The sequence below is a fragment of the Scyliorhinus torazame genome, chromosome 4 (genome assembly GCF_047496885.1).
Source record: "Scyliorhinus torazame isolate Kashiwa2021f chromosome 4, sScyTor2.1, whole genome shotgun sequence".
Taxonomy (NCBI): Eukaryota; Metazoa; Chordata; class Chondrichthyes; order Carcharhiniformes; family Scyliorhinidae; genus Scyliorhinus; species Scyliorhinus torazame.
Window position 1 is genome coordinate 110,488,850 of NC_092710.1, and position 27,610 is coordinate 110,516,459.

At 45.9% G+C, this 27,610-nt stretch overlaps 1 protein-coding gene across 1 annotated transcript in view; it reads left to right on the forward strand.

The window, feature by feature from the left end:
• The window catches only part of LOC140410410 (vitrin-like), a 137,518-nt gene extending 123,649 nt beyond the window's left edge, over window positions 1–13,869 (forward strand). The window contains exons 15-20 of the mRNA XM_072498479.1: window positions 2,147–2,203; window positions 5,684–5,831; window positions 5,980–6,083; window positions 7,403–7,629; window positions 7,928–8,441; window positions 9,820–13,869. Coding sequence (XP_072354580.1) covers window positions 2,147–2,203; window positions 5,684–5,831; window positions 5,980–6,083; window positions 7,403–7,629; window positions 7,928–8,441; window positions 9,820–9,998 — 1,229 coding nt within the window. The 3' untranslated portion in view covers window positions 9,999–13,869. The remainder of the gene's footprint in view (window positions 1–2,146; window positions 2,204–5,683; window positions 5,832–5,979; window positions 6,084–7,402; window positions 7,630–7,927; window positions 8,442–9,819) is intronic.
• The last annotated feature ends 13,741 nt before the right edge of the window (window positions 13,870–27,610 follow it).

Genomic DNA, 27,610 nt, shown 5'->3' on the forward strand with positions numbered 1-27,610 from the left:
TCCTGTTCCTAGTCCTTATGTTCTAAGAAAGAACTATTCTGTCTAATTACACCTTCCAGTTATTGGTCTGTAGCCCTGTAGGTAACAGCAGCTCAAGCACAAATCTGGTGTTCTTGATTAATAAGGGGATTTCTTGATTAATATGGGGATTAGGGGTTATGGTGAGAAGGCAGGATAATGGGGATGAGGAACATATCAGCCATGATCAAATTGCAGAGCAGACTCGATGGGCCAAATGGCCTAATTCTGCTTCAATACAGTGTCTTATAGACACACAGCACAAGCACACTGCACTATTCCTCTGAATTGAAACATGCTCTCTTAATGAATGAGTGACAGAACATTCCATTACCAGCAAAAACCCTTTCACCCTACTGCATGGCTGCTTACTAAAGTCAAACTTCCAGGTATGAAAGATCTTTAACAAAAGCCAAAAAACACAGCCAGAGTTAAAAACTTGCAAAACAGCACAGATTGAATCAACACACACAATTTAAGGATCTTATATAGAACATATTTTTAATAGCTTGTTAATGAGAAAGACTTTTAGAAGACGCTGATTTTTATGGAATATTATCATACAATCTTCCAGCATTAGGCAGAGGACACTTGTCCCAACGTTCCTCTGAGGAGGCCTGTGAAAGACCTGTCCAATTATCCAATTAGTCCCGCTGTCCCCCTCCTATACAGAATTATTCCAGCCAGCTGCACGTATGGACACATTGTGCTGACCATTTGTCATTTAAATCAATTACAAAGTAGATACTGAACATTATATTTGTGCAGATTTGGCAACTAAATTTCAATATAAATTAGTGGGAGCTAACGGGTAGAAATGTAAGGATGGTGAGTGACTGGCACTCGCCATCCTGAGAGTTGGTGCGGAACGTGTTCCCACCGATTCTCTAAGTCCACTGCCACTTAACACTCACTTGAGTGTTGACTGGCAATGGGCAGGACTCCTGTCCACCCGTGAGAGCTCTCAGCCAATCAGCTTGGCCGACAGCACTCCAACCCAGCCAGCCACAGTGCTGCAGTGGCCAGAAGCGGTACTGTAGGGGTTGTCCTGGAACTACGTCCCAGGACTGTCCTCAAGGTGGGTCCTGAAAGTAGGGGATCACAATGTTGCAGGGTAGGCTGAGGACGGGAGAGGGAAGGAGCCTTCAGATCAAGGTCCCCACCCCCTGCCGTCCCATTCAAGATGGAGAATTTTTTTCTCTACTCCCCATCCTGATTGTGTACACATCTGCACAACTCATTGTGTTGAAACTGGGCGAGTGAGGAAGGAAGAGTTGGCTTGCTTGAGCAGGTCAGATCGCTGGGCAATATGGAAGTTGTGGGAGCAGACTCCATTGTGTTGTTCGGGGGTGGAGGATTCGGACAACATGCAAAGGGTGGAGAGAAGTGTATGTAAAGGTGGGGGGAGGGAAAGGAGGAGCAGAGAGGAGCCAGAGTGGGAGGTCTGCACTGTACGAGAGGAGGCTCTTCTCACCATACTCACAGTCATTAAGTCAACCACAACAATTTACATTTACATAGCCCCTTTGAAGTATTAAAATGTCCCACTGCATTTCACAGGAGCATTACCAAACATAATTTGACACGGGACCACATAGGAACACGTGATGGAGGATGACCAACAGCTTGTTGATTTTAAGAGGTGTCTTAAGAGAGGAAAGAGACATACGGAGATAAATGAGGAGCATTTAGATCCAAAACTCCGTTTCTCTCCACAGACACTGCCAGACCCACTGAGTTTATCCAGCATTTTCTGTATCAAAGAGATATAAGAGGTGTACGGAGAGAATTTCAGAATTCAGGAGCTAGGCAGCTGAAGGTTTGGCCACCAACGATCAGGCGATGAAAACTGTGAATGCATAAAAGGTCAGGATTGGAGGTGTAAGTTAGGATACAGGCAGCAGTGTTCTATATGACCTCTATTTGATACAGGATTTGAGTTTCAATCTCGACCAGGAGTGCATGGAATGGTCAAAAAAGGGGCATGTCCTCACAACAACCACAGAGAGATGTTAGGGTGTCCTGCTGTTCACAGTGTGGGTATAATTGAGAGATTTATTTATGTACAGTGGGTAAAGATGAATCGCTGCTGGTAGATGCACTGATTTTAGATTTTCTTCCTCACCAGGTTTCGGCACGAAGGACCAAGATTTCATTGAGGAACCGATTTCCCGCGGAGATCCAAGTATCTACACTTTTTGGCTGTTGACATTTTTGACACAATAAAGAGTAAAACAATAGGGTGCAATTTATTGCTGACCGTGCAGAAGTCATGAGATCAGTTTCACAAACAAACGCTCTCAACCAGAGCTCTCAGGTGACAGGAGAGCACATCGAAAATGGGTGACAAGTGAAATCAATGCAGTGACCTCCACACTTGAATTCCTGTTGCGTGTTCCTCCAAGTTGGTGGCCATCAAACGGCAGAGTCGACCACTTGACCTTTAGCGCCCCATCTCTAGTTTTTAATCTATGAAAAGCCAGGTCGCCCTGTCCCATTGAAGTTAATAGAAAAGGGCTTAACCTGCTGGAAGTAGGCAAAGTATTGGGGGCATATCACAGCCATTCTACTCCACAAGAATAACGAGCTGCCTGGATTTTTAAAATTAACCATCTGTCAATTCATGTGCTAAACAGTGGAATGGGCATTTCCAGAGAATGCGATTCTGTTCAGCTGTTTGAATTATCCACCTAGAACATTGCTTAGGTTACGATCACAGTTGATGTTATAACTGGATGGGAAGATCCCAGAATGGAACCCTGGTAAAATGATTGTAATTTTTGCTATTTTTAATAAAACATGGAGGAACAGAGAGTCACAAGACCGCTAATTAGTTTTAGCAACAAGAAAAAACTTTAATTACACGTGAAAAGTTGTCTTATTATACAGTATTCCTTTACTCCCGCCTTACCTTAACAAATACACACATATTTAAAGATTAACACGGATTACAAGGTACATGTTAAGCTACAATGATCTCATTAACACAAAAGGTCCCTTTTAAGCACACAAGTTGACTCTGGGCAAATACATGCAATCGGCTCTGAACCCAAGTTAGTGCCTGTCGATTTGTCCTCAGAATCCCCCCAAATGATGATCGCATGAGAGTTTCCAAACTCCACTCCCAAAACACACTTTAAAATTTTCTCTCATAATAAGGCTTTTCCTTAGCGATTTTCATTCTGAAATCCTTCCAGGTTTTACAAATGACATTTTTAAACAAAGCTTCCACTCAACATTTAATAGAAAATCCAGTCCAGGGTTTTAGGATTCCTTTGTCTTAACTGCTTTTATACAAACTCCAAGATCCAGTTATCGATTTCAACTCACATTCCACAGGTTATAGTAAAATCTCACAAACCTGAAAATCCAATACCTTTCTGGCATCGCAGCCTTCTTCTCAGCTCTGTCTGTCTTTATTCAACAATGCTCTGTTCTCGTATCTTTAACCTCAGACTTCTTGGAAACTTCTCTTCAGTTCTCTATTTTCCTTAATTAGCTGCTCTTCAGATCTCTGCACTTGTTTTCTTAACCATTATTCCATGGTTTTTTTTTCTAGCAAAGCTGAGAGGGATGTTTCCTCTCTAACCTTCTAAACCAACTGCTTCCAGCCGAGCTTTGAGAGCTGCTTTCTCTCTCATTGCCTATCTTCAACTGCAATCAAATTAGCTAAACTGAATCTTAAGAGTTTTTCTAGCTTACACGGCCCCAGTTGTTTAGTAACACTCACATGATTATATCTTTTATTTATTCTTCACACACTAGCCTTCTCTAAGCACAATAGAAACACAGTTGGAACTGAACTAACCCCGACACATACAAACACTTTGCCCAGCATGAATCTAACTATAGGTTTTACCCTTTCAGGCACAGCAACCTTAAATTAAACCCACTTAAAACTATACCTTATTTATGATGTTTACCAATACAAATCTAACTCCTTTAAAACTGCCTTTGTTTTCCTCACCCTTATGACTCTTCCTGAGCACTGACCTCTTGAAAGACTTGTTGAAGGAGGATGGGAAATTATGTTTTTTCCTTATTGGAGAAATGTGAACTGTGTAAATGAGTTTTCTCCTGTATTGGTTTTGATCACCTGAGATGGTTGGAGGAGTTTTCCAGAGAATTTCTTTCCCCTCATTGTCCCTGGATTTTTCGGTTCCTCATCTCTCCCAGGTGAGATTGTATGGATGTATCTGGGTGGGGGAGGGTGGATGGAGCACCTATCAATAATAATCTGAACCTAGAGCTACCCAGAGATAGGGATAGATGGAGAACATAATAATAATAATCGCTTATTTGTCACAAGTAGGCTTCAATGAATTTAGTGTGAAAAGCCCCTAGTCGCCACATTCCGGCGCCTGTTCGGGGAGGCCGGTACGGGAATTGAACCCGCACAGCTGGCCTTATTCTGCATTACAAGCCAGCTGTTTAGCCCACTGTGCTAAACCAGCCCCTATTCCCAGATAGGGGTGGATGGCCTAGGACACGTGGTCCTGTGAAGGTCTGGAATTTCTGCCAGATAGGCATCTTGGGTTGCCAACTCTCGTGGATTGTCCTGAGGTCTTTCAGGAATTAAAAGATTAATCTTCTGAAAAGTTCTATGAGACAAATCATAGGGACACTTTCTATTAATTTCTTTCAAATTGTTTATTAGTTCTAAAAATGTTGAAGTTGGGAAGGGAATATTTGTCTTAACTGACATTTCAGAATCGTCCAATTGAATAATGATCAGCCTGTTCACTTTCTGATTGGTGTAAGAAAGCAAAGCATCATGAGAATGGACAACCAATGGGGGAAGCTCAGGGACGGAGCAATTGGAGGGAAGTCATGTGATGAAACCTCCAGAGTTGGCATCAATAATGGATCCCAATTACTTGGTTTTATAGCGATCTCACTGGCTTGGAAGTAACTGTTTGTGTTAGTAATGTATGAACACCTCTGTGCAAGGTCTAGTATTTAGCAGAGGTTTAAACCTACCTGCAATAAATTACTTAAAATCATCCCCAAAAATGTGGAATGCCCTAGATCAGGGGTTAAACATTGCCAAACCAATTTCCAGACTCTGATTATATCACCATTACCTTCGCCCTCACTCTTAATCCTCTGACTCTGCCCTATTGTGCATTTACTCATGCTTTTTTGCACAACTGGTCTGGCCTATTCATGACTCCAGACCAAATGCGGACATGTTGACTCTTAACTACCCTCTGAAGTGCCCTAGCAAATCATTTAGTTCTGTCAGGTCGCTAATAAGAACAAACCTAAACTGGATGAAGCTTCACTGGGCTGCAGTGGATCACTCCTAAATGACCCAGTTCAAACTTCGAGATGATCTCCTTTTGTTCTGGATTGCCCCGCCAGAGGAGATAGTTTCTCCGTATCGACCCTCTCAACTCCTTTTCACGTTTGAAAGGTTTTGATGAGATCACCTGAGTTCTGATGCTTTCTCTCCCTCCACAGATGCCGCCTGACCTTCGGCGAGTATTTCCAGCATGTTCTCTTATTATTATCCAAATTTTTGATGTACCGAGCATAAGGGTGCTGCAGGAGGGGATGTGGAAAATCAATGCCCACATCTCAGTGAAAGAAATTACATTTTTCTTTTGTGGTTTTTGAACCAGTTGTCCAGCCTTGGAATAAGAGACTATTCTTGCCATTGTAGATTGCAAAATTGACCTTGCATTCCTGGTGGATGGGAGTTGGAGCATTGGAAGGCGAAGATTTGGTATTCAAAAGAAGTTTTTGATGAATATTGCTCAAGTCCTTGACATTGGAGTAGCAGGCCCATTGATTGGCATCGTTCAGTTTGGGTGAGTAGAATCAGAAGCTCCCGTTTATGTAAGCCAAATGAGGAAGATCACTTTGTAACATGCTGAGGTCATGAAAGGTGCTATATAAATGTAAATTCTTACCTTTATTTACCAGCTATTAAAGAGCATTGACTTTTTGTTATCCTAGGAACAACGCAAGCACAGAATTTAACCTGCAGACTTACCGCAACCCGCAAGATCTTAAAATTGCCATTGAAAAGATTCCACAGAGAGGTGGCCTCTCCAATGTGGGTAAGTGCTATGTCTTCGCTGACATGTTCACATCACCAATCCTTCCCCTTCCAATTGTCGGAGCTTTCACAGATCTCTCAGCCCGGGGAAAAGCTGTTAGCAGTGGTTAAACCAATCTGTTAATATTCATTTGCAATTTAGGGCAGCACGGTGGTGCAGTGGTTAGCACAGCTGCCTCACGATGCCGAGGTCCCAGGTTCGATCTCGGCTCTGGGACACTGTCCGTGTGGAGTTTGCACATTCTCCCCGTGTCTGCGTGGGTCTTACTCCCGCAACCCAAAGATGTGCAGGGCAGGTGGATTGGCCACACTAAATTGACCCTTAATTGGCAAAAAATAATTGGGTACTCTCAATTAAAAAGGAAAAAAATACACATTTGCTTTTAAATAGCCATGATTGTGACTGTGTTTTAACAATAACAGCTTCGAAAAACTGATGAATGGCTTCTGTTATTTGATTTCAACGGTACATTCATCCTAATTACAACAAACTTCATTTACGTGTTTTGCTTCACGTGGATAGCTCTTACCCACCCCCTGAACTCTCTCCTGCCAGGGATAAATCTTTTGCCCCACTATTCTGGCTGTGCCTTCAACTGTCCTGACTCCATGCCCTGGAATTTCCTCTCTAAACCTCTATATCCTCTATCAAAACACTGTTTAAAAACCACCTCCTTGACCACTCTTTTGGTCACCTGCCCTAATATCTCACATGGTTTACAAAGCACGGCACGTCTGCAACGTAGGCTAGTTCGCAGGACGCTGACTTTGTCAAAAGTACTGGTGCACGGACAACTCTTTCACCACTTAGCTTTCAGGGTTCGAATCTAATTTGGTGACTGGAGCTCAACATATAGTTCAACACCCAGTGGAATACTGAGGGAATATGGAACAGCCAGACCGGAGGCAATTACCTCAACTTCTGTGTGCAGCACAAGAGCAGGGCATTTTGCTTTATACGAGCCTTCTCCCACCCTACTTCAGCACACCATACCCCCCTATCAATTCCTCTCAGTCGGTATCTAACCGATTTCAAGCTTTAATGCACAAAATATCAGTATTTTGTTTTAATACATATATATGTTATATAAATAATATAGAGAGAGATTTTCTGTGGATTGGAACAGATACAAAACTGGGCTTCCATCCATTCGAAGTTCAGCAGTCCCACCTCAATGTTAACTTACTCAACTGAAGTTCTAGAATATGCTTCAGTGCAAGGCAATAATCATTTATGTCATAGTAAACGGAGCATTGAATTGCAAATGGCATGGTGGAAACTGGAAGTAATTAGGTACTTTGGACTCGTTCTCTTTGCAGGAAGAGCACTCAGCCATGCCCTTGGGACCTTCTTTTCCAGTGAGCAGGGGAACCGTGGAGGAGCCCCCAATGTGGTGGTGATCCTGGTCGATGGTTGGCCCACGGACAAAGTTGAAGAAGCCGCTCGCCTCGCCCGAGAGGCTGGCATCAACATCTTCTTTATCACCGTGGAGGGTGCGGACCAGACTGAGAGGCAGAACATGGTGGAGGCAGACTTTGTGGACAAGGTGAAATTCTGTACGCAAAATAATTGTGGAAAATCTAAAGTGTGACGGAATCATCTCCACGTCCAGTTGATGTTCCCGGCAATTTACCTCTCACATTTATCATACTGTCTGAGTATGTAGGGCTGTAGGTGGGGGCCGCAGCTTCTCACAATGTGAACCAATCAATCAATACAGTTGTATATCCAAGTTTAGATGCACAGTTAAGTTGGGACAGTGAAAGGCAGATTAAACGAGCGGACAGAACTGTGTCATGATGCAGTTCAATACCATTTCTAAATCTCTCATCTTTTCCTTCCAGTCTGTGTGCAGGACTAATGGTTACTTCTCCATCAGTGTGCCCAGCTGGTTTAAGCTGTACCAGGCAGTGGGGCCCCTGGTGAAACGGGTATGTGACACCGAGCGACTGGCCTGCAGCAAGACCTGTCTCAACTCTGCTGATATCGGCTTTGTGGTGGACGGCTCGAGCAGCGTGGGCACTGGCAACTTCCACACGATACTGCAGTTTGTTGCCAACATCAGCAAGGCGTTCGAGATCTCTGACACAGCCACACGGGTCGGGGCTGTGCAGTATACATATGAGCAGAGACTCGAGTTTGGCTTTGACCAGCACAGCACCAAGGAGGCGATAACCACTGCCATCAAAAACATCAGGTACTGGAGTGGCGGAACAAGCACTGGCGAGGCCATCAGCTATGCATTAAAGCACCTATTCAGCAAGTCTAAAGCCAACAAAAGGAAGCTCATGATTGTCATCACGGATGGAAGATCTTACGATGATGTTCGGGCTCCAGCCCTTGCTGCTCAGAGAAATGGTGAGGACCCTGGGGAGATGATTCATTCTGGATAAGTCAACCCTATTACTTGCCCTAGTGTCTCCTTAATCCTTCCCAAAATCTGGGAAATTGACTAGGTTGACCTGATTGAGGGTTTTAGCATTAGTATGATTTGAATAGACTTAAGAGAAATGTCTACACAAGTGGAGGGTTCCAAAACTAGGAGCCACAAATATAGGGGGCGGGATTCTCCCATCTGAAGGCAGAGTGTTGACGCCGTCATAAAAGCTGGAGAGTTTAATGACGGCGTCATCGGACCGCTATGTGGAGTTATCCTCTGCCCTACAGGAGGCCAGCATGGCACTGGAGCGACCCACGCCGCTCCAGCTGCCGGTACCGGCGTCAAATGGGCGCCGCGGGTCTGCACATACGCGCTGCGACCGGCGCGAATGCGTGCATGCGCGCTAGCCTCCTTTTCCGTAATATGGTGTAGGGCTACAGGGGCCAACGCGGAGCAAAAGAGGCCCCACCACGAGAGGCCGGCCCGTCGATTGGTAGGCCCCGATCGCGGGGGAGGCCACGGTGGAGGCCCCCCCCCCCCGGGAATGTAAGCTGCCCCACCAGGATGGATGCCGAGGTCCCGCCGGGTAAGACCGGATGTGAACGGCGCCGGCAGGACGTGGGCTTTTGTGGGCAGCCACTCGGCCCATCCTGGATGGAGAATCACTGGGGGGGGGGGGGGCGCGGCGCAGACCGGCACCGTGCCGACCGCGCCGGCGCCAATGGTGCCGATTCTCCTCAGCGGAGAATCGACGGACTGGCGTTGGGGCAGCGTCGCGCGATTCGCACCCGGCCCGGCCTGGGCTGAGAGAATCCTGCCCCTGGTATTCAGTAGTAAGTTCAGGAGAAATCTTTATACCCCACAGTGGTGAGAATGTGGAACCACAAGAAATAGAAACACAAATAGTTTAGATGTATTTAAGAAAGCAAAATAAACACTTGAGGGAGAGAGGAATAGAAAGACATGTTGAGTGGGTGAGAGGATGTCAACTAGGAGGAGGCTCATGTAGAGCATAAATGCTCGCATGGACCTGATTGGGTTGGGCTGAATGGCAAGTTTATTTGTGGTCAAATTCTATGTAAGAGAGGGTGGCACGGTGGCGCAGTGGTTAGCACTGCTGTCTCACGGCGCTGAGGTCCGTGTTCAAATCCCGGCCCTGGGTCACTGTGGAGTTTGCACATTCTCCCTGTGTCTGCGTGGGTCTCACCCCCACAACTTAAAGATGTGCAGGGTAGGTGGATTGGTCACGCTAAATTGTCCGTTACTTGGGGGAAAAAAATAATTGGTTACTCTAAATTTATAACAAAATAAATAAAATCTATGTAATAAATTCAATCGGCAGTTTCTCTTTTGCAGGTGTGATTGCGTATGCTGTCGGGATTGCTTGGGCAGCAATGGATGAACTGGAGTACATTGCGACAGATCCAGACAAGGACCATTCCTTCTTCGTTGATGAGTTCGACAACTTGGATCAATTCGTCCCCCGGATTGTGCGCAACATCTGTCAAGAATTCAATTCACAGCCACGTAACTGAGAAAAACCCATGCTTCCTCAACCTACCCTGGTTGGCTAGTGAGACTATAGTCGCTGTACAGCTGCTCAATATCTACTTACTGTTTATAAGGCGAGCTTCAACCTATCTACCTATCCAGTAAATGGGATAGGCCTTGTTCCACATTTTCAGGTTTTCTTGTAGATACCAGACTTTTAGAGGCACATAGGTGTGAAGTTTTGTTAAGGGCATTCATGTTTGGGCAGCAGATTCCCACTCGCCTATTTGGACCTACTTTTCCAAACCGCCCATCCAGTTCCTTATCCTGGTCCGAAAATTCTCGAAGGGGCCAAACCCTTGCAGAGTGGGATTGCTGGCTGCTCTTGGCTCCACCCCCAGAACATGGGGAATGGTAAAAAGCACAGCAGAAGGGCCCACAAACAGCACCTCACCCCCTATCCAGCTGAGAAAGGTGGGCCAGCTTACATTCTACCTCCTGAGTAAGGCTTGGTAGGGAGCTGGGGTGGGGGGTGGGGGAGGAAGGTTGGTTCTCCAAAGGTGGCAAAGGAGACCCTAACTCTCAGTTTTGTTGAAACCTGTTGTGGGGGCAGGGGCAGAATTCATGCACTAACCTCGGAAACCAGGCCACAACCCCAAATTGCCCCTCGTTCATGTGGAGTAACCATTGAGACCATCTACAGCACGGCAGCACATGTGGCCAGCACGGCAGCACATGTGGCTAGCACTGTGGCTTCACAGCGCCAGGGTCCAAGGTTCAATTCCCCGCTGGGTCACGTCTGTGCGGAGTCTGCACGTTCTCCCGTGTCTGCGTGGGTTTCCTCTGGGTGCTCCAGTTTCCTCCCACAGTCCAAAGACGTGCAGGTTAGGTGGATTGGCCATGATAAATTGCCCTTAGTGACCAAAAAGGTTAGGAGGGGTTATTGGGTTACGGGGATAGGGTCGGTGCAGACTCGATGGGCCGAATGGCTTCTTTCTGCACTGTATGTTCTATGTACTATCTTCGCACAATCTCCGTCACTCACACCAGAAAATGACTGAAACAGATGAAGAAAGGGGTGGAATCCTGGAGGAGCCAGGTCCTGTCAGAACAATCCCAGAGGAGCCAGGTCCTGTCAGAACAATCCCAGAGGAGCCAGGTCCTGTCAGAACAATCCCAGAGGAGCCAGGTCCTGTCAGAACAATCCCAGGGGAGCCAGGTCCTGTCAGAACAATCCCAGAGGAGCCAGGTCCTACCAGAACAATCCCAGAGGAGCCAGGTCCTGTCAGAACAATCCCAGAGGAGCCAGGTCCTGTCAGAACAATCCCAGAGGAGCCAGGTCCTACCAGAACAATCCCAGAGGAGCCAGATCCTGTCAGAACAATCCCAGAGGAGCCAGGTCCTGTCAGAACAATCCCAGGGGAGCCAGGTCCTGTCAGAACAATCCCAGAGGAGCCAGGTCCTACCAGAACAATCCCAGGGGAGCCAGGTCCTGCCAGAGCAATCCCAGGGGAGCCAGGTCCTGCCAGAACAATCCCAGAGGAGCCAGATCCTGTCAGAACAATCCGAGGGGAGCCAGGTCCTGCCAGAGCAATCCCAGGGGAGCCAGGTCCTGTCAGAACAATCCCAGGGGAGCCAGGTCCTGTCAGAACAATCCCAGAGGAGCCAGGTCCTACCAGAACAATCCCAGAGGAGCCAGATCCTGTCAGAACAATCCCAGAGGAGCCAGGTCCTACCAGAACAATCCCAGGGGAGCCAGGTCCTGCCAGAGCAATCCCAGGGGAGCTAGGTCCTGTCAGAACAATCCGAGTGGAGCCAGGTCCTACCAGAACAGTCCCAGAGGAGCTAGATCCTGTCATAAAAATCCCAGAGGAGCCAGCTCCTGCCAGAATAATCCAGTTTGAAGCAGCCGAGCCAGAGTTTTGAACCCCTAATACAGACTGACACTCTAAGGCAGTACTGTGGGAGTGCTGCACTGTTAAACCAAGGCCCTGCCTGTCTCTTTCATGTAGATATAAAAGATCCCTTGGCACTATTTTGAAGAGCAAGGGAGCTCTCCCCAGTGATCTGTCCAATATTTATCATTCAATCAACACAAGAACAGATTAACTGGTCATTATCCTATTGCTATTTGTGGGAGCTTGCTGTGCACAAATTGGCTGCTGAATTTCCTACATTACAACTGTGACTACACTTCAAAAAGACTACACTTCCAACTGTAAAGCACGTTGGGACATCCTGAGGTCTTTCTTTGGATCCACCTCTAGCCAAACTGAGATTTCAGGCCTCAAACACGGTGTTTGTTCTCTTTCCCAACAGAAATTCATCCATTTCTTTTCTGCAACGTAAATCTGTCTTTCCTGGTTAGCACTGTTGCCTCATGGCATCGAGGACCCGGGTTCGATCCTGGCCCTGGGTCACTGTCCGTGTGGAGTTTGCACATTGTCCCCGTGTCTGCGTGGGTTTCGTCCCCACAACCCAAAGATGTGCAGGGTAGGTGAATTGGCCACAATAAATTGCCCCTTAATTGGAAAATAAAATAATTGGGCACTCTAAATTTTTTTTAAAATGTTAACAATAAATAAATCTTCCCTTCATTATAAAAATAAGTGTGCATAATGTATTTTGGAAAAAATATCAATAAATTGATTGAATAGCAAGCTTGTCCATTAAATAACAGAAACACATGAGTCAGAGGGGTGGTCACCCTCAATCCGTGCCGAGATGCTGTCAGACCTGCACAGGCAGGGCGGACCTGGCTTGAATTCAGACAGCCCTCCCCTCATGTCGCTGATATTGCAAATTGCTTTACAACTGATTAATTACTTGGCCACGTGACATGGTTTTTGCTCTGAGAGACACAAAGATTGAAATGCAAGATATCCCACGTCCACAATTCCAGATTTCTCCCTCCCCTTCCACACACCGCCTCCTCGTTTCAGAATAGGCACAATAGGGTAAATGCTCTCTTTCTGTGCTGCGAGTGAAAAGTAGCGATTGTTATGGAAACTGACAGTAAAACCTCATGGGCAGCAAACACAATGGGTGCTTTTTGATGTTGGTAGGTGTGCTGGGGAAATCAACCTCCGTTCCATCTCTGGATCACCATTCACCAACCCACCTGCTGGACGTGGGTCTTAAAACAGGGGAAGTATCAAGCTCAGCAAAGACCCCTGCAGCATTTGATGATGTGGTACCATGGTTGTATTAGGCCCAATTGGGGAGGTACAAGAGGGTGACCAACATCCATGGAACTGGACATTGTTGCCAGTAGAAAAGAATTGGTACAGTCGGTCAGTGGCTACGAAACTGAACCAGCAAGCAGGACGGAGAGCACAGAAATCCCACAATTTTGTGAAACTGAATTTAGTAAAATCTGGTCATCAGCTTGGAATGTCGCCGGTCGAATAACTGCCAAGCCTTTGTTGCAAACCCACCCACTTCATGACGTCCCCCCAGAAGAGGAACATGCCACCCTAACCCAGTCTTGACATCATTGGGACTCTGGACCTACACCACACGGTTAGAGCTTCACAGCTGTCAGCACCAAAGAATGGACATCACATCCTATCCAACTATTATCAGCCACCACCCCAAGGACAAAATCACAGCATCTTGTCTAATACGTACGGTTTCCATTGGGGCAATATTTAAGACACACCCATTCATAATGACAGACCCAATGAGGTCTTTTGGCTTAAATATTTATTTGAAGCTGCAGTCTAAGAGCTATTGCATACAATAAATGTACAGATTTGATATCTAAAACCAAATGCTTATTATCTGCAAAGTAACAGTGAAGCCCAATGCTTGAGATAAGATTGTGAAAGGACCTTCCCAGTGCCATTAGACTCTGGGCCACAGCGGGATTGGTATGTGATTCCATATCCAAACAAATAAAAGTTAGATATTCAACTTCTGTGAGGTGTGTATTTGTTGATTAAAATGGCCATTGTGACTTTATTCTAAAGCATTGGGAGGCTGCCTAGACCCAAGCTCTGAAATTCTATTTGACCGAACTTTTGGTAAAATTTTAAATATCTGTGTCTTGGTGTCAGATTGGATTTGATAACATTCTTGCAGTGTCTTGGGATGTTCTACTGCGTTAAAAGTACTGTTTAGTTGCAAGTTGTTGTTCAAATTGACCCCTTGTATGTCTAAAATTGAATGCCCAGTTCCTAATGATCCAAGACTCTTACTGGTTGTTCACGAGGGTGGGGTGGGAGTAGGAGGGATGAGTCAGGGGCCAAAAGAGGAGAGGAGTCATTAGAACAACAATCTGGCTAAAGAGCGGAGGTGTTTCAAATTGTTTGGTGAAAAAGATGCTAAGCAAAGACAGGATATGTTTTCTTGAATCATTCTGCGACCAATAGCTTTCTAGACAGGGTTTGGAAGACAACGGGGAGGTGGCAAAGGGAAAACGATATACTAATGAAAGGGACCCACCAATGTCATCGCCAAGAAACAGAAACAGCTGTATCTTTGCTTATACTCAGCTTCTGGATCTAACCTTTGGCTTCTTCAGGCTGTCTGTACTGTATCTACTGAGCTCTGATAGCTTTGTCTAGATTATAATTTAATATAGTCTTTTTTTAAATAATCTTTTTATTGCCATTTCTCATATTTATAAACAATTGTATATATCCATCACATTTTTCTTACCCACTTTAATTTTAATTTAATATAGTCTTTAATATAGTTCCAATCAGTTTATGTCTTAGGCCTGAATTTGTCATCTTGTGGGCACACACACACTCAACAGGCCTGTAAGTGGGTGCAAAATGTGCCTGTGGTACCCTGGAACATAATTTAACGCTGGCTGGCCAACTAACAGGCAATCAGCGTGAAATGCATGCTGGGAAAGGCTGAACGCTGCCGGGGAGGGCAGGAATAGGGTGGGTGCTGAGAAAGGGGCGCGTACGGGCCGGGGTTACTAATGGGCTCCCTCAGGGGGACAGCCACTGTGGAGCTGTCTCGGGGAACTGCAGACCTGTACAAAATAAATCCTCAAGGAAAAACTATGCAAAGAATATCCAGGCACAACATTCAAATACAAGCTTCAGCCCCCAGGCACCTTTTTAAAATTTTATTTCAGCCCTGACATTTCATCCCACCCTGGATCGAGGTTGCAGCTAAAATGTGAAGGCCGCCCTGGTCAATCGACCCTCTTGCCAACCGTGAGAGCAGGCAAGCCGCATACAATTGAGATCAATTGGTCCTTGCCTGCTCGATTGTCGGCAGGCGTATTTCCAACTCTCACGCCGGACTGCCGACCAAAATATTGGACAAATGCGCGATGGCATTGGGATGTACATCCAACCTCTTTGTACAATTTCACACAATTTCTGGTCAGGTGTGCACCCACCCCAGCAACAGAAAATTTTGGCCTTTATGTTTCCTTCGTCAGTTTTGCTTTTTTGGTTTCCCCTATCAATTAAGGTCCATCTCAAAAATACACGCCGTGGTACTATATGTTGGCGTAGTGTTCACAAAGACCACAAATAGCTTTAAATTGAACAAAGCTATAAATGTAACACGACTTAATTGTGTGACACTTACTCCTACATAATACATAGTTGATAATAAACATATAATCTGCACTCATCTACTACTAATCTCTACACTATTACATTAACTATGATCTGCTCTCACTCATACTAACTTTCCTTCAGTCTGTACTCCAGCTTTCTCCTCAACCTCTCCCCCACAAGGCTCAGCATCAATACCTTATATAGTTGTACATAGCTTCCTCTAGTGGTTGATTTAGTTGATTTAGACATCAGCATAAATGTAAAGAACTGCAAGGGTTAATGTAAAGTCACACAAGCTTTGCAACTATGGATTCTATCACTTCCTCCCCTTTGTAAAAAGGGAGCTTTACTATCGGAAAGTTTTCTTTACAACAGTTTTTGAAATATCGCAAACTCTTACCATCTTGAACATTTTAACAAATAGCTCATCACATAATGAACGGGAAAACCTTTTATGTCTGGCAATCTCATATATATTCACAATATTACCAAGGCTTAACCAAAGAGAAACCAAATGTGACAATTTGGATTGGCAGGATTCAACCATCATGGAATTCTCATAACTCACAGCCTAATTCTGCTCTCACACCCTTATCTAAACTCTGGACAGAGCATCAGCAATTACATTTGTTTTTCCTGGCAAACATGCTCAGTTATTAGGTTGAAGAGCTGCAGCATCTAGCAAAACAATGGCAGATATTTTTGTGCAGGACCTCTCCAAAAACACCAGTGGATTATGATCACTGTAAATTAAAGTCTTTCCTAATTATCCAAACATACTTTGAATTGTTACAGAGCCAAGACAAGACAAACATTTCCTTCTCAATTGTGGAGTATTTTCACCAATCTGTATGAGGATTTCATGAGAAATAATTGACTGGACGCTCTGTACAAAATAATCTTTATTGTCACAAGTAAGCTTACATTAACACTGCAATGAAGTTACTGTGAAAAGCCCCTAGTCGCCACACTCCGGCGCCTGTTCGGGTACACGGAGGGAGAATTCAGAATGTCCAAATTACATAACAAACAAGCACGTCTTTCGGGACTTGTGGGCGGAAAGCGGAGCACCCGGAGGAAACCCACACAAACACAGGGAGAACATGCAGACTCCACACAGACAATGACCCAAAGCCGGAATCGAACCTGGGACCCTGGAGCTCTGAAGCAACAGTGCTAACCACTGTGCTACCGTACTGCCCACGGCCAGCACCATCATCTTGTAGCAACACCACTCCTAGCCCTACATCACTATCATCAATAGCTATTTTGAATGGTTTATTGAAATTCCATTTATTAATGCAGCTTTTACTCTCTTCCCAAAATGTCTGACAAAACTCTGGCCAGTTAACTTTTACATATTTCTTCAATAGGTTTGTTCGGGACAAATTTCCTGTAAAATCCAAAAATGCCTGGAACTATAGTATTTCCCACTTTGCTGAGGGACATGAAGGCCAATAAATTCAGGAACTTTAGCTTCACTCTGCAACACTCGACCTTGCCCCACAACAGCAGCACGGTAGCATTGTGGATAGCACAATTGCTTCACAGCTCCAGGGTCCCAGGTTCGATTCCGGCTTGGGTCACTATCTGTGCGGAGTCTGCACATCCTCCCCGTGTGTGCGTGGGTTTCCTCCGGGTGCTCCGGTTTCCTCCCACAGTCCAAAGATGTGCAGGTTAGGTGGATTGGCCATGATAAATTGCCTTAGTGTCCAAAATTGTCCTTAGTGTTGGGTGGGGATACTGTGATATGGGGATAGAGTAGGGTGCTCTTTCCAAGAGCCGGTGCAGACTCGATGGGCCAAATGGCCTCCTTCTGCACTGTAAATTCTATGATAATCTATGAAACATGCTCCTAATAGGTGACTTTGGCCATGGCAAATTAACTCCACCAAGTCAGCTTTTTGTAGTCTCTCAAAACATGCACTTGGGTGTTCCAGATGTTCTTCCCAAGTGTTACTGTAGACCAACAGCATGCACAACACAGTTGTGAGGTAATCTAGCAATTACTTTGTTCTAAATGGCATGACTCATACACTGGCACAGCCCTGCTGGGGTCCTGAAAGCAGAGATTTCTTTAGCTTGATCTCTTGGTGCAACTTCCCAAAAATCTTTTAGCAAATTGATCAAAGTCTGAATTTCCAACTCTATCAAGTCAGGGAATTTTGGATAAGAATCAGTTTTTGTTACAGCATTAACCTTCCCTGTAATCAATGAAGAATCTTGCTGATCAAGCAGTAAGACTGGAGAACTCCACCTAATTCGACTTGGTTCAATGACATTATTGCCCTGCTCAAATTTAATTTCATCTCTGACTTGAGCCAAGTTTCCAGGATTGAGTCATTAAGGATTGTTTTATGGGTGTAGCATTTCCCCGATCAACATCAGACATCTCTGGAAAATGGTGTCTAACCACATTTTTTTAACACCTCCGTACTAGGGGTTTGAACTGAGAATTTTCAATCTCTGACTCATTGTTTGAATTCTCAAGTGTATTCATGTCACCATTTTCATTCTTTACTACCTAGTGTACACTCAGTGGTTGACTGGTTTCCCCATCATAAGACTGTTTCAGCATATTTATATGACACACTCGCTGATGCTTCCTTCTGTTCAGGATACTAATTACATAGTTTACTTAATTTGGTCTCCTTTTAACATAATATGGTCCACTAAGCCTAGCTTCCAGTAGTTCACCCGAGTAATTTCTTCTTCCCGAGGGGGCCATAACTTCTTCTTGAATAAATTTAAGTAGTCCCATTACTTCATGTGCACAACTCAAAGGGGCTGAAACCAATTGCCTCATTAAGTGCAACTCTAATGGCAATTAATAAAAGTTAAATTCCCTTATCCCAGGCCTCAGGATTTCAAGGTTGAATCATAGTTTTTAAAGTTCATCTTTCCAATGTCCCCGAGACTGTTGGAGATGATTTAATCTGCGTTTTTGCCCAAGCTAAGCTTTCCCTACCAAAATATGTGTGACATGAAATTTGATCCCTGAGCAGACTGATCCTCTCTGGGAAACTCATACCCAGTGAAAAACTGAAATAGCCTTTGATTGCCACTTTTCCAGTAGTTTTTCTTAAGTGTAGTGCCTCTGGGAATTGATTAGATAAATCCATGATAGTTAAAAGGTATTGATGCCCTATTTGGGTTTTGAACACAGGCCCCATATAATCCACTTGAACCCTACTAAATAGTTGATTGAAAGTGGGTGTCAGGATCGGTAGAGCTGGCTTAATCAACGGCTGGGGGTTCCCAACCAGTTGACATATGTGACATGTCTTGCATGGAGATGTCAACCACATCTCCATGCAATCCTGGCAATAAAAATGCTTCATTATTTTATCCGGAGCCTTTCTTATTCCTGAGTGATCTGCCATTGAAATTTCTTGGGCAATTCTTAAAATATTCCTGCAATAACTAGGAGGGACAACAATTCGATTGATTACTGTCTATTTCCTCGTCCGCTGATCTCTGAGGAGGTCTCCAACAACTCATCATTTTTTTTAGATAATAACATTCAATAACCTTTCCTGATTCCTCCTCCGTATTTGCCATCTGAGACAGTCCCAGCAAAACAGGATCTGCCTTCTGAGCTTCAATCAAGAAAGCTCGTCAAGTAATTCTGCCTCTCTATTGTCAGTCTTTAATCTCATTCAAATTGCTGAAAAAAGTCCCATCTAATTTGTCACCTGAATTATCCTCCATCTCAACTGATTTTAAATCATCCGGTGCCTGAGCCCTAGTTATCATATATTCTCAGAACAATTCAGTTTGTTGGTCCTGTAAAATCTGTTACTTTCATTTCAACAGGCTCTCCCAAAGATGCTAATACCCACCAATCTGCCACATCATTACCCAGTATAAAATTTACCCCTTCAATAGGTAAAGTAGAAACAACTCCCACAGTAACAGTTTTGTTTACCATGTCACTTTGTAAATTAACTTTATATAAGAGAACAGGGTTCATATCTCCATGAATAACCCCTGTCAATACTTTATTGTTCATTAACCACTTGGAAAGCAAATCATATCAGACACCATCAGTTTCTGAACAGCCCCAGCATCTCTCAAAATTTTTTTTTTTTAAATTTGTTTTGTTGGAGTAAAAGAGAATATGTCACCCTCGGAGTCAAAACCTCTATAATCTTCAGTAACCTGATTCACTTTATACAATACCCAGGGAAGAATCCCCTTGACTATCCTGAGCCATAGCCACCACTTGAGTATTATTTTTATTTATTTATTTATTTGTTTGTTTATTTGCTTATTAAGGGGCAATTTAGCATTACCAATCCACTTACCCTGCACATCTTTGGGTTGTGGGGGTGAGACCCACGCAGACATGGGGAGAATGTGCAAACTCCACACGGACAGTGACCCGGAATCGTACCCGGGTCCTTGGCGCCGAGGCAACTGTGTTGCTGCTGTTTTATCACCCATTTCCTTCACTCATACAGCTCTTTTTGAAGACTCCCTGAGGGTCACTATTACTGCCACTGATTTAATTTCCAGCTTCCAGCAATTTGCTTTTAGATGCCTCACCTTATACCAATGAAACCTAGAAACATAGAAAATAGAAGCAGGAGGAGGTCATTCGGCTCATCGAGCCTGCTCTGCCATTTATTATGACCATGGCTGATCATTAATTTCAATACCCTGATCCCGCCTTGCCCACATATCCCTTGATCTCCAAGAGCTATATCTAATTCTGCTTTCTCTACATCACTTTTATCCTCTATACTAGCATTTTTATTCACTGAAACAGCTTCTGACTTCTCCCAAGAGCCAAAATTTTCCCAAACTTTCTACTCCTGTAGTTTTCCTGAGTTTACAAATGGAGATCTTCTGTCCTCTAGCTGCCTGTGTGATATATTATACCCATCTGTCAGAGCCTCAGCTTCACTTCTTTTAGAAAACTTATGGGGCGCAATTCTCACATCGGGAGTCTAAGTGCAGACGCCGGAGTGAAAACCGGAGTGTTTCACTCCGGCGCCGGAGCTCCCAGCCCCCTATTCTCCCGCCCCCGGGGGGCTAGGAGCAGCGGCGCGTCATTTACGCGCGCCAGGCCTTGGTGCCGGTTGCCGTCCTCCCCAAGGCCGCCGCGCAAGAAGATGTCTGACGGATCTTGCGGGGCGGCGGAGGAAAGGAGGTCCTCCTTCAGAGAGGCCGGCCCGCCGATCGGTGGGCACCGATCACAGGCCAGACCCCATTTGAGGCCCCCCCCTCCCCGGTGCAGGAACCCCCCTCCTCCCCCCACAGCCCCCCCCCCCCACTCCTCCCCCCAGCGTTCCTGCGCTGTTCCCGCCGGGAGCGACCAGGTATGGACGGCGCCGGCGGGAACCCGTCGTATTGGGCAGGCCGTTCGGCCCATCCGGGCCGGAGAATCGCCGCTCGCCCGTTGCAAATGGCGAGCGGGCGATTCTCCCAGTGGCCAGCCGTGATTCTCGCTGTGCCGGTTTGGGGGGGGGGGGGGAATCGCGTGCGGGTGTCGGGGCGGCGTGGCGGGACACGCGCAGCGCCCCGGCGATTCTCCCACCCGACATGGGGAGGGAGAATTCCGCCCATGGTCTTTCAGTTACAGCCTGATAGTTATTGCGATGTTTTTTCTAAATGATTCTATTATTTCCCTCCCATTCGCAAATGTCTCCTCCAACTTCATTGGGCAAAACCACCTGTCAACCCAAGCAAATTTGATAAATATTTGATTGTCTTTTCTGTACGAAATGTCAATTGATACACTTCAGGGACATGCCCATCAACATTGAGCACCTCAGTTTAACTGTCTCATAATCTGAGGATTGTTTTTTCAGAAAGACTTATATAGACATCCATTAATTTTCCCATTTTGTAAAATAAAAGAGTTCATTTGCCCTTTGGCCACCCTTGTTTGTAGTCATTTCCTCAAACAAGACAAAACATTTCTCTCAACTCTGTCCTCACTGATTTTGGGCACTAGGCAAATTCTCTGTTAAATCAGAACTCGGAGTGCGACTATTAGTTCTCTTTCACCACATAACCCGAAGCCAGTTCATACACAGTCTGATTTCTTCCTCTCGTTGAAATTCGGTCTTTCGTCCATTACCAACCTCTTTCTGGGGCTCAATTTCAAGCCTTTGAATTTCTCTTTCCTTTTCCCCTCTAAAGTTCAAGTTTTTGTTTTCCTTTTGAATTTGAGTTTTTGCTTTCCTTTCGAGTGCGAGCTATTGTTTCTCTTCTCTTTCAAGTTTGGGATTTTTTCTTTACTTTTTCTCTTCTGAGTTTTTGCTTTTCACTTTCGTCCCTTTTTGAATTTTAATGCAAGTTGTTTACCGTGCACCTGAATTCTAGCCAACTCAGCAGGATTGCCGTATAGATTAACTTTTCTTTCTTTCAAATTCTGTGGCTATTGCCTCAATTATTTTTGCTATTTTAGCCCCAGTTTTTAATTCTAGCAGAAAAGCTGAAGATGCTATTAACCATAACCCTGTTTAATTGTTGCAAATTACTCAGGAATAAATCTTCCTTTTGCAGAAAAGTCACAGCAATTCTTCTGCTTTCCAATAGGCCAGTGACATTTCAAAAAAACCCAAATCATAGTTATTTATGAAAATAATAGAAGAGCATTCCATAATTTAAACAAAAAATGTAGGGGTGGGGGGGTTGATGAGCCGGGGGGATGGGGGGGGGGGGGGGAGGTGTTGATGAGCCCGGGGGGGGGGGGGAAATGGGGTTGATGAGCCGGGGGGGGTGGGGGAAATGGGGGGTTGGTGAGCCGGGGGGGGGGGTGGGGGGAATGGGGGGTTGGTGAGCCGGGGGGGTGGGGGGAATGGGGGGTTGGTGAGCCGGGGGGGGTGGGGGGGTTGATGAGCCGGGGGATGGGGGGGTGTTGATGAGCCGGGGGGGGGGGGGGATGGGGGTGTTGATGAGCTGACGGGGGGGGACGGGTGTGTGTTGATGAGCCGGGGGGGGGGGTTGATGAGCCCGCGGGGGTGGGGGCTGATGAGCCCGCGGGGGTGGGGGCTGATGAGCCCGCGGGGGTGGGGGCTGATGAGCCCGCGGGGGTGGGGGCTGATGAGCCCGCGGGGGGGGGGGTGGGGGGTTGATGAGCCGGGGGGGGGGGGGGGGGGGGTTGAAAAAAAAAAATGTTAACATGCAAGATTCAAACACTGCAAACACAACTCTCTTCGCTCTCCCTATTACTCTAAAACCTAGAATCAGCATAAGTTAAACGTGAACAGGCAATTTGTGGCTGACGATAAACTGTGAATAATATATCAAATGGCAGGTACAACCTTACAAATTGGCTTGACAATCCAGCATACATGTCATCAATCTCAGTCACAAAATCCTTCAGAACTCTATCTTCCTCGTAAAAATGAGGATTTAGTCTGATCCTCAGTGGATAGCAGTGCACAACCAACCTGCTTTCCATGGGCATGGTGTTCACCAAAAATGAAACCACCTCAACTCTGCTTATGACAGTCTGGATGGAGTAGATCCACCAATGTGATTTTCAAACAACGGAAATAGCTGCAGCAACTTTGCTTTTCAGAGTCTGGACTTAGCTTCTGTTTATTTCATTCTGCTTGCACTGCACCACTAGACGCACCAGCACAGTGGTTAGCACAGCTGCTTCACAGCTCCAGGGTCCCAGGTCCGATTCCTGAGGTCACTCTCTGTGTGGAGTCTGTCTGTTCCCCCCGTGTCTGCGTGGGTTTACTCCGGGTGCTCCGGTTTCCTCCCACAGTCCAAAGCTGCAGGGAAGGTGGATTGGCTATGCTAAATTGCCCTTAGTGTCCAAAAAGGATAGGTGGGGTTTTTGGGTTACTGGTGTGGGCTTAAGTGGGGTGCTATTTCCAAGGGCCGGTGCAGACTCAATGGGCCGAATGGCACTGTAAATTCTATGATTCTATGAACTCTAATGCTCTCCTTTTATACAGTTTCAACCAGATGTTTTGGTTTCCAATCTGTTTCAGTTTTTGTTTCCTTAGAAACTGGGAGGGTCAGTTTCCTTTCTCAGTTTCCCTTTTCAATTAGGGTCTATTGCAAAGAATGCTTTGAAACTAAAGATCCCATCACAACAGTGACATTTAAAGGTTTCTCACCATTAAAAAAAATGACTTTCTATTCTTCGTAACAAAAACAAATCACCTCTCATTTGCCAACATCATGCTCTCTGCTGCTTTGTTACCTATATCCTTCTGCAGCCTCTTTATATCCTCCTCCATGACTTACTCACCTAGCTTTGCATCATCAGCAAACTTTGTCCTCCGTCTCCTCGTATATTAGATAAACGACACAGAATTAAGTCGTTCGTCCCTAATCAGTACTTATTGTTTATGCTTCATTTGAGCCTCCGCCATCTTTGCTCAACTATATGTATTACCCTGAGCCTCTAATTTCTCTCTCATATGCGTGTTCAGCTTCCATTGAAATGCATCTATATTATTTGTTTCACTGCTCTTAGAGTCCCCCATTCTCACCACTCATTGGATAAAGACATTTTATTTTTAAATCGCTATTGAATTTCCTGGTGACTCTCTTATGTCAATGGCCATTAGCATTATGCCCTTCCTCATTAAGTGGAAACATTTTCGTGGCATCCACCCTATCAAAGCTTTTTCATAATTTAAAAACCCTCGGACAAGTCATTAACATAGACCGTAAATAGCTGATGCACCAGCACTGATGATTCTGACACTACAACTTGAAAATACCCTGTTCATCCCTACTCTCTATCTGTTAACCACTCCATTATCCATATTAACATATTACCCCATACCCGCTGAGCCCTCATCTTGTGTAATAATCTTTTATGCGGCACCTCATCAAATGCCTTCTATAAATGCAAACATAGAAAATAGGAGCAGGAGGAGGCCATTCGGCCCTTTGAACCTGCTCCGCCATTCATTATGATGGCTGATTCATCTGACTCAATAGCCTGATCCCTCCTTCCCCATATCCTTTGAATCCTTCGCCCTAAGTGCTATATCTAATTGCTTCTTGAAAACATACAATGTTTTGGCCACAACTACTTCCTGTGGTAACAAATTCCACAGGCTGACCACTCTCTGGGTGAAGACATTTCTCCTCATCTCTGTCCTCAATGGTCCACTCCACATCCTCGGACTGTGACTCCTGGTTCTGGACACCCCCACTATTGGGAACATCCTTCCTCCATCTACCCTGTCTAGTCCTGTTAGAATTTTATAAGTCTCTATGAGATCCCCCCTCATTCTTCTGAACTCCAGTGAGTACAATCCTAACCGATTCAATCTCAACTCATACATCAGCCCCGCCATCCCAGAAACATACTACTTCCACCACGAAAGAGAAAATGCTGGAAAATCTCAGCAGATCTGGCAGCATCTGTAAGGAGAGAAAAGAGCAAACGTTTCGAGACGGATGACTCTTTGTCAAAGCTCTGCATTGACAAAAGCTTTGACAAAGAGTCATCGGACTTGAAACATTAGCTGTTTCAGATACCAGCATTCTCAGTAATTTGCTTTTAGTACTTACACCAAATCCCTTTTATCCACCCTGCTAGTGTCATCCTCAATAAACTTTGATACGTCAAACATGATTTCCCTTTGATAAAACCATGTTGACTACCTGATATGATTTAAGTGCCTTGTGACAACTCTTTGGGGGCGAGTCTCCAAAAGGGTGGGAAACGGGCGGGAGGACGACCGATTCTGTCCCCCACAGGGGGCCAGCATGATGCTGGAGCAGTTCTCGCTGCTCCAGCCTCCCTTCCCGGCGCCAGATGGGCGCCGCGCCAACCCGCGCATGCGCGGAGGACTTCTTCTGCGCGCCGGCCCCTACACAACATGACGCGGGGGTTCAGGGTGCGGCCATACAGCAAAGTAGGCCGGGGGGGGGGGGGGGGGGGGGGGAGAGGCCGGCCCGCCAATCGGTGGGCCCCGATCGTTCGCGCAGAGTTCCCGCCGGCAGTGACCAGAGGTGAACGGCACCTGCGGGACTCTGCTTTTTCTGCGCGGCCGCTCGGCCCATTCGGGCTGGAGAATCGGCGGCCCTGCCGATTCCAGTGGCCCACGGCCGGCGCCGCGACAAACGTGCTGGCGCAAATGGCGCTGATTCTCCCCACCGCGGAAAATCGTGTGCCGGCGTCGGGACACGGTTGCGCCGATTTTCCGGCCCGGTGCGGGGCCCGGAGAATCGCGTCCTTTATTAAGGGATTCCGGCATTTTTCCCACAACTATGCATGCATGAATGAGTATAATAGATAAGATTGTGAAGCTACAGACTCAGATTGCATTGTGAAAATATGATGTTTTGGTGATAACAGAGACCTGGCTCAAGGAAGGGTGCGACTGGGTGTTAAATATTCCTGGGTATAAGGTGTTCAGAAACAATAGGAAAGGAAAGAAAGGGGGTGGGACGTAATATTGGTTAGGGAGAGCATTGCAGTGCTGGAGATAGAGGATGTCACAGAGGATTCAAGGACAGAATGAAAGGAACAAAAAGGATGCAATTACATTGCACAATGTAGTCTATAAACCAGCAATTAATGAGAAGGATGCAGAATCTGTAGGGACATTACAGAGAAATGCAAATATTATATAGTTTTTAAAAAAAGATTTTTTAAATTCTCCTTTTTCACATTTTCTCCCAAATTTAGACCCAGCAATAAACAATAATCAATAATGAATGTAATGTCAATCCCCATATCAATAACAACAATCCCATCCTCCCACCAAACCCCAGACATTGGCCCGCATGTTAACATAAACAAATGACAAAAAGGAATCAGGAATCAGCCATAGTCACCATTAACACACACAGTCCCCCTTCCCCCAACCCTCCCAGCCCCCCAACCCCCCTAATGTTCTATGTGATCCAATTCTCAAAACTGCATAATGAATAATGCCCATGAATTGTAGAATCCCTCCGTCCTTCCCCTCAGTTCAAATTTGACCTTTTCAACAGTTAAGATTTCCAGCAGGTCCCCCCCACCCACACCAGGGCACAGGGTGGAGAGGTTGATCTTCACCCTAACAGGATCCGCCTTTGGGCGATCAACAAGGCGAAACTACAACATCTGCCTCCACGCCGTTTCTAACCCTGGCTGGTCCGACACCCTGAATATGTCCTCCTAAGAGCCCGGGTCCAGTTTCACGTGCACCACTTCAGAGATTACCCTAAACCCTAAACACCTCCTTCCAGTAATCCTCCAGCTTTGGACAGGACCAAAACATATGAACGTGGTTTGCGGGGCCTCCCCCGTAACATTCACACACATCTTCTACCCCCTCAAAGAGCCGGCTCATCTTCGCCCTTGTAAGGTGCGCTCTATACACCACCTTCAGCTGTATCAGCCCCAACCTCGCGCACGAGGTGGAGGCGTTCACCCCCCGGAGCACCTCACACCAGAACCCCTCCTCCACACCCTCTCCCAACTCTTCCTCCCACTTTGCCTTGATTTCTTCTAGCGGTGCCTTCTCATCCTCCAAAATAGCCCGTAAACCACCGATACTACCCCCTTCTCCAGTCCCCCCCCGTGGTCAGCACCTCCTCCAGCAATGTGGAAGCCGGCTTTACTGGGAAGCTCTGTATCTCCTTTCTGGCAAAATCTCGAACCTGCATGTATCTAAACATTTCCTCCTGCTCCAGCCCATACTTCGCTTCCAGCTCCTTCAATCCTGCAAAACGACCCCCAAGAAATAAATCTTTTAGTGTTCCAATTCCTTTCTCCTCCCATCTCCGAAAATTTCCATCCCACTTCCCTGGCTCAAATCTGTGGTTCCCCCGAATCGGCATTTACCTTGGCCCTGCCCCCAATCCGAAGTGCTGTCGAAACTGCCTCCAAATTCTCAACGAAGCTATTACTACCGGACTCGCTGAGTATCTACAAACATTATATAGTTATAAATATTTTAATTGGAGTGGGGCACTGTGAAGGGTAACCGGGGCCTCCTCTTGTGCAAGGATGAGTCTGATACAGTTGAAGGTGGTGCACAGGGTGCATATGACTCGTTTGAGAATGAGTGGGTTCTTTCAGGGGGTAGCAGATGAGTGTGACAGGTGTGGGCGGGGGCCAGCGAATCACACGCACGTGTTATGGGGTTGCGAAAAATTGGGAAGATTCTGGGCGGGAGTGTTCACGGTCTTAGCCAGGA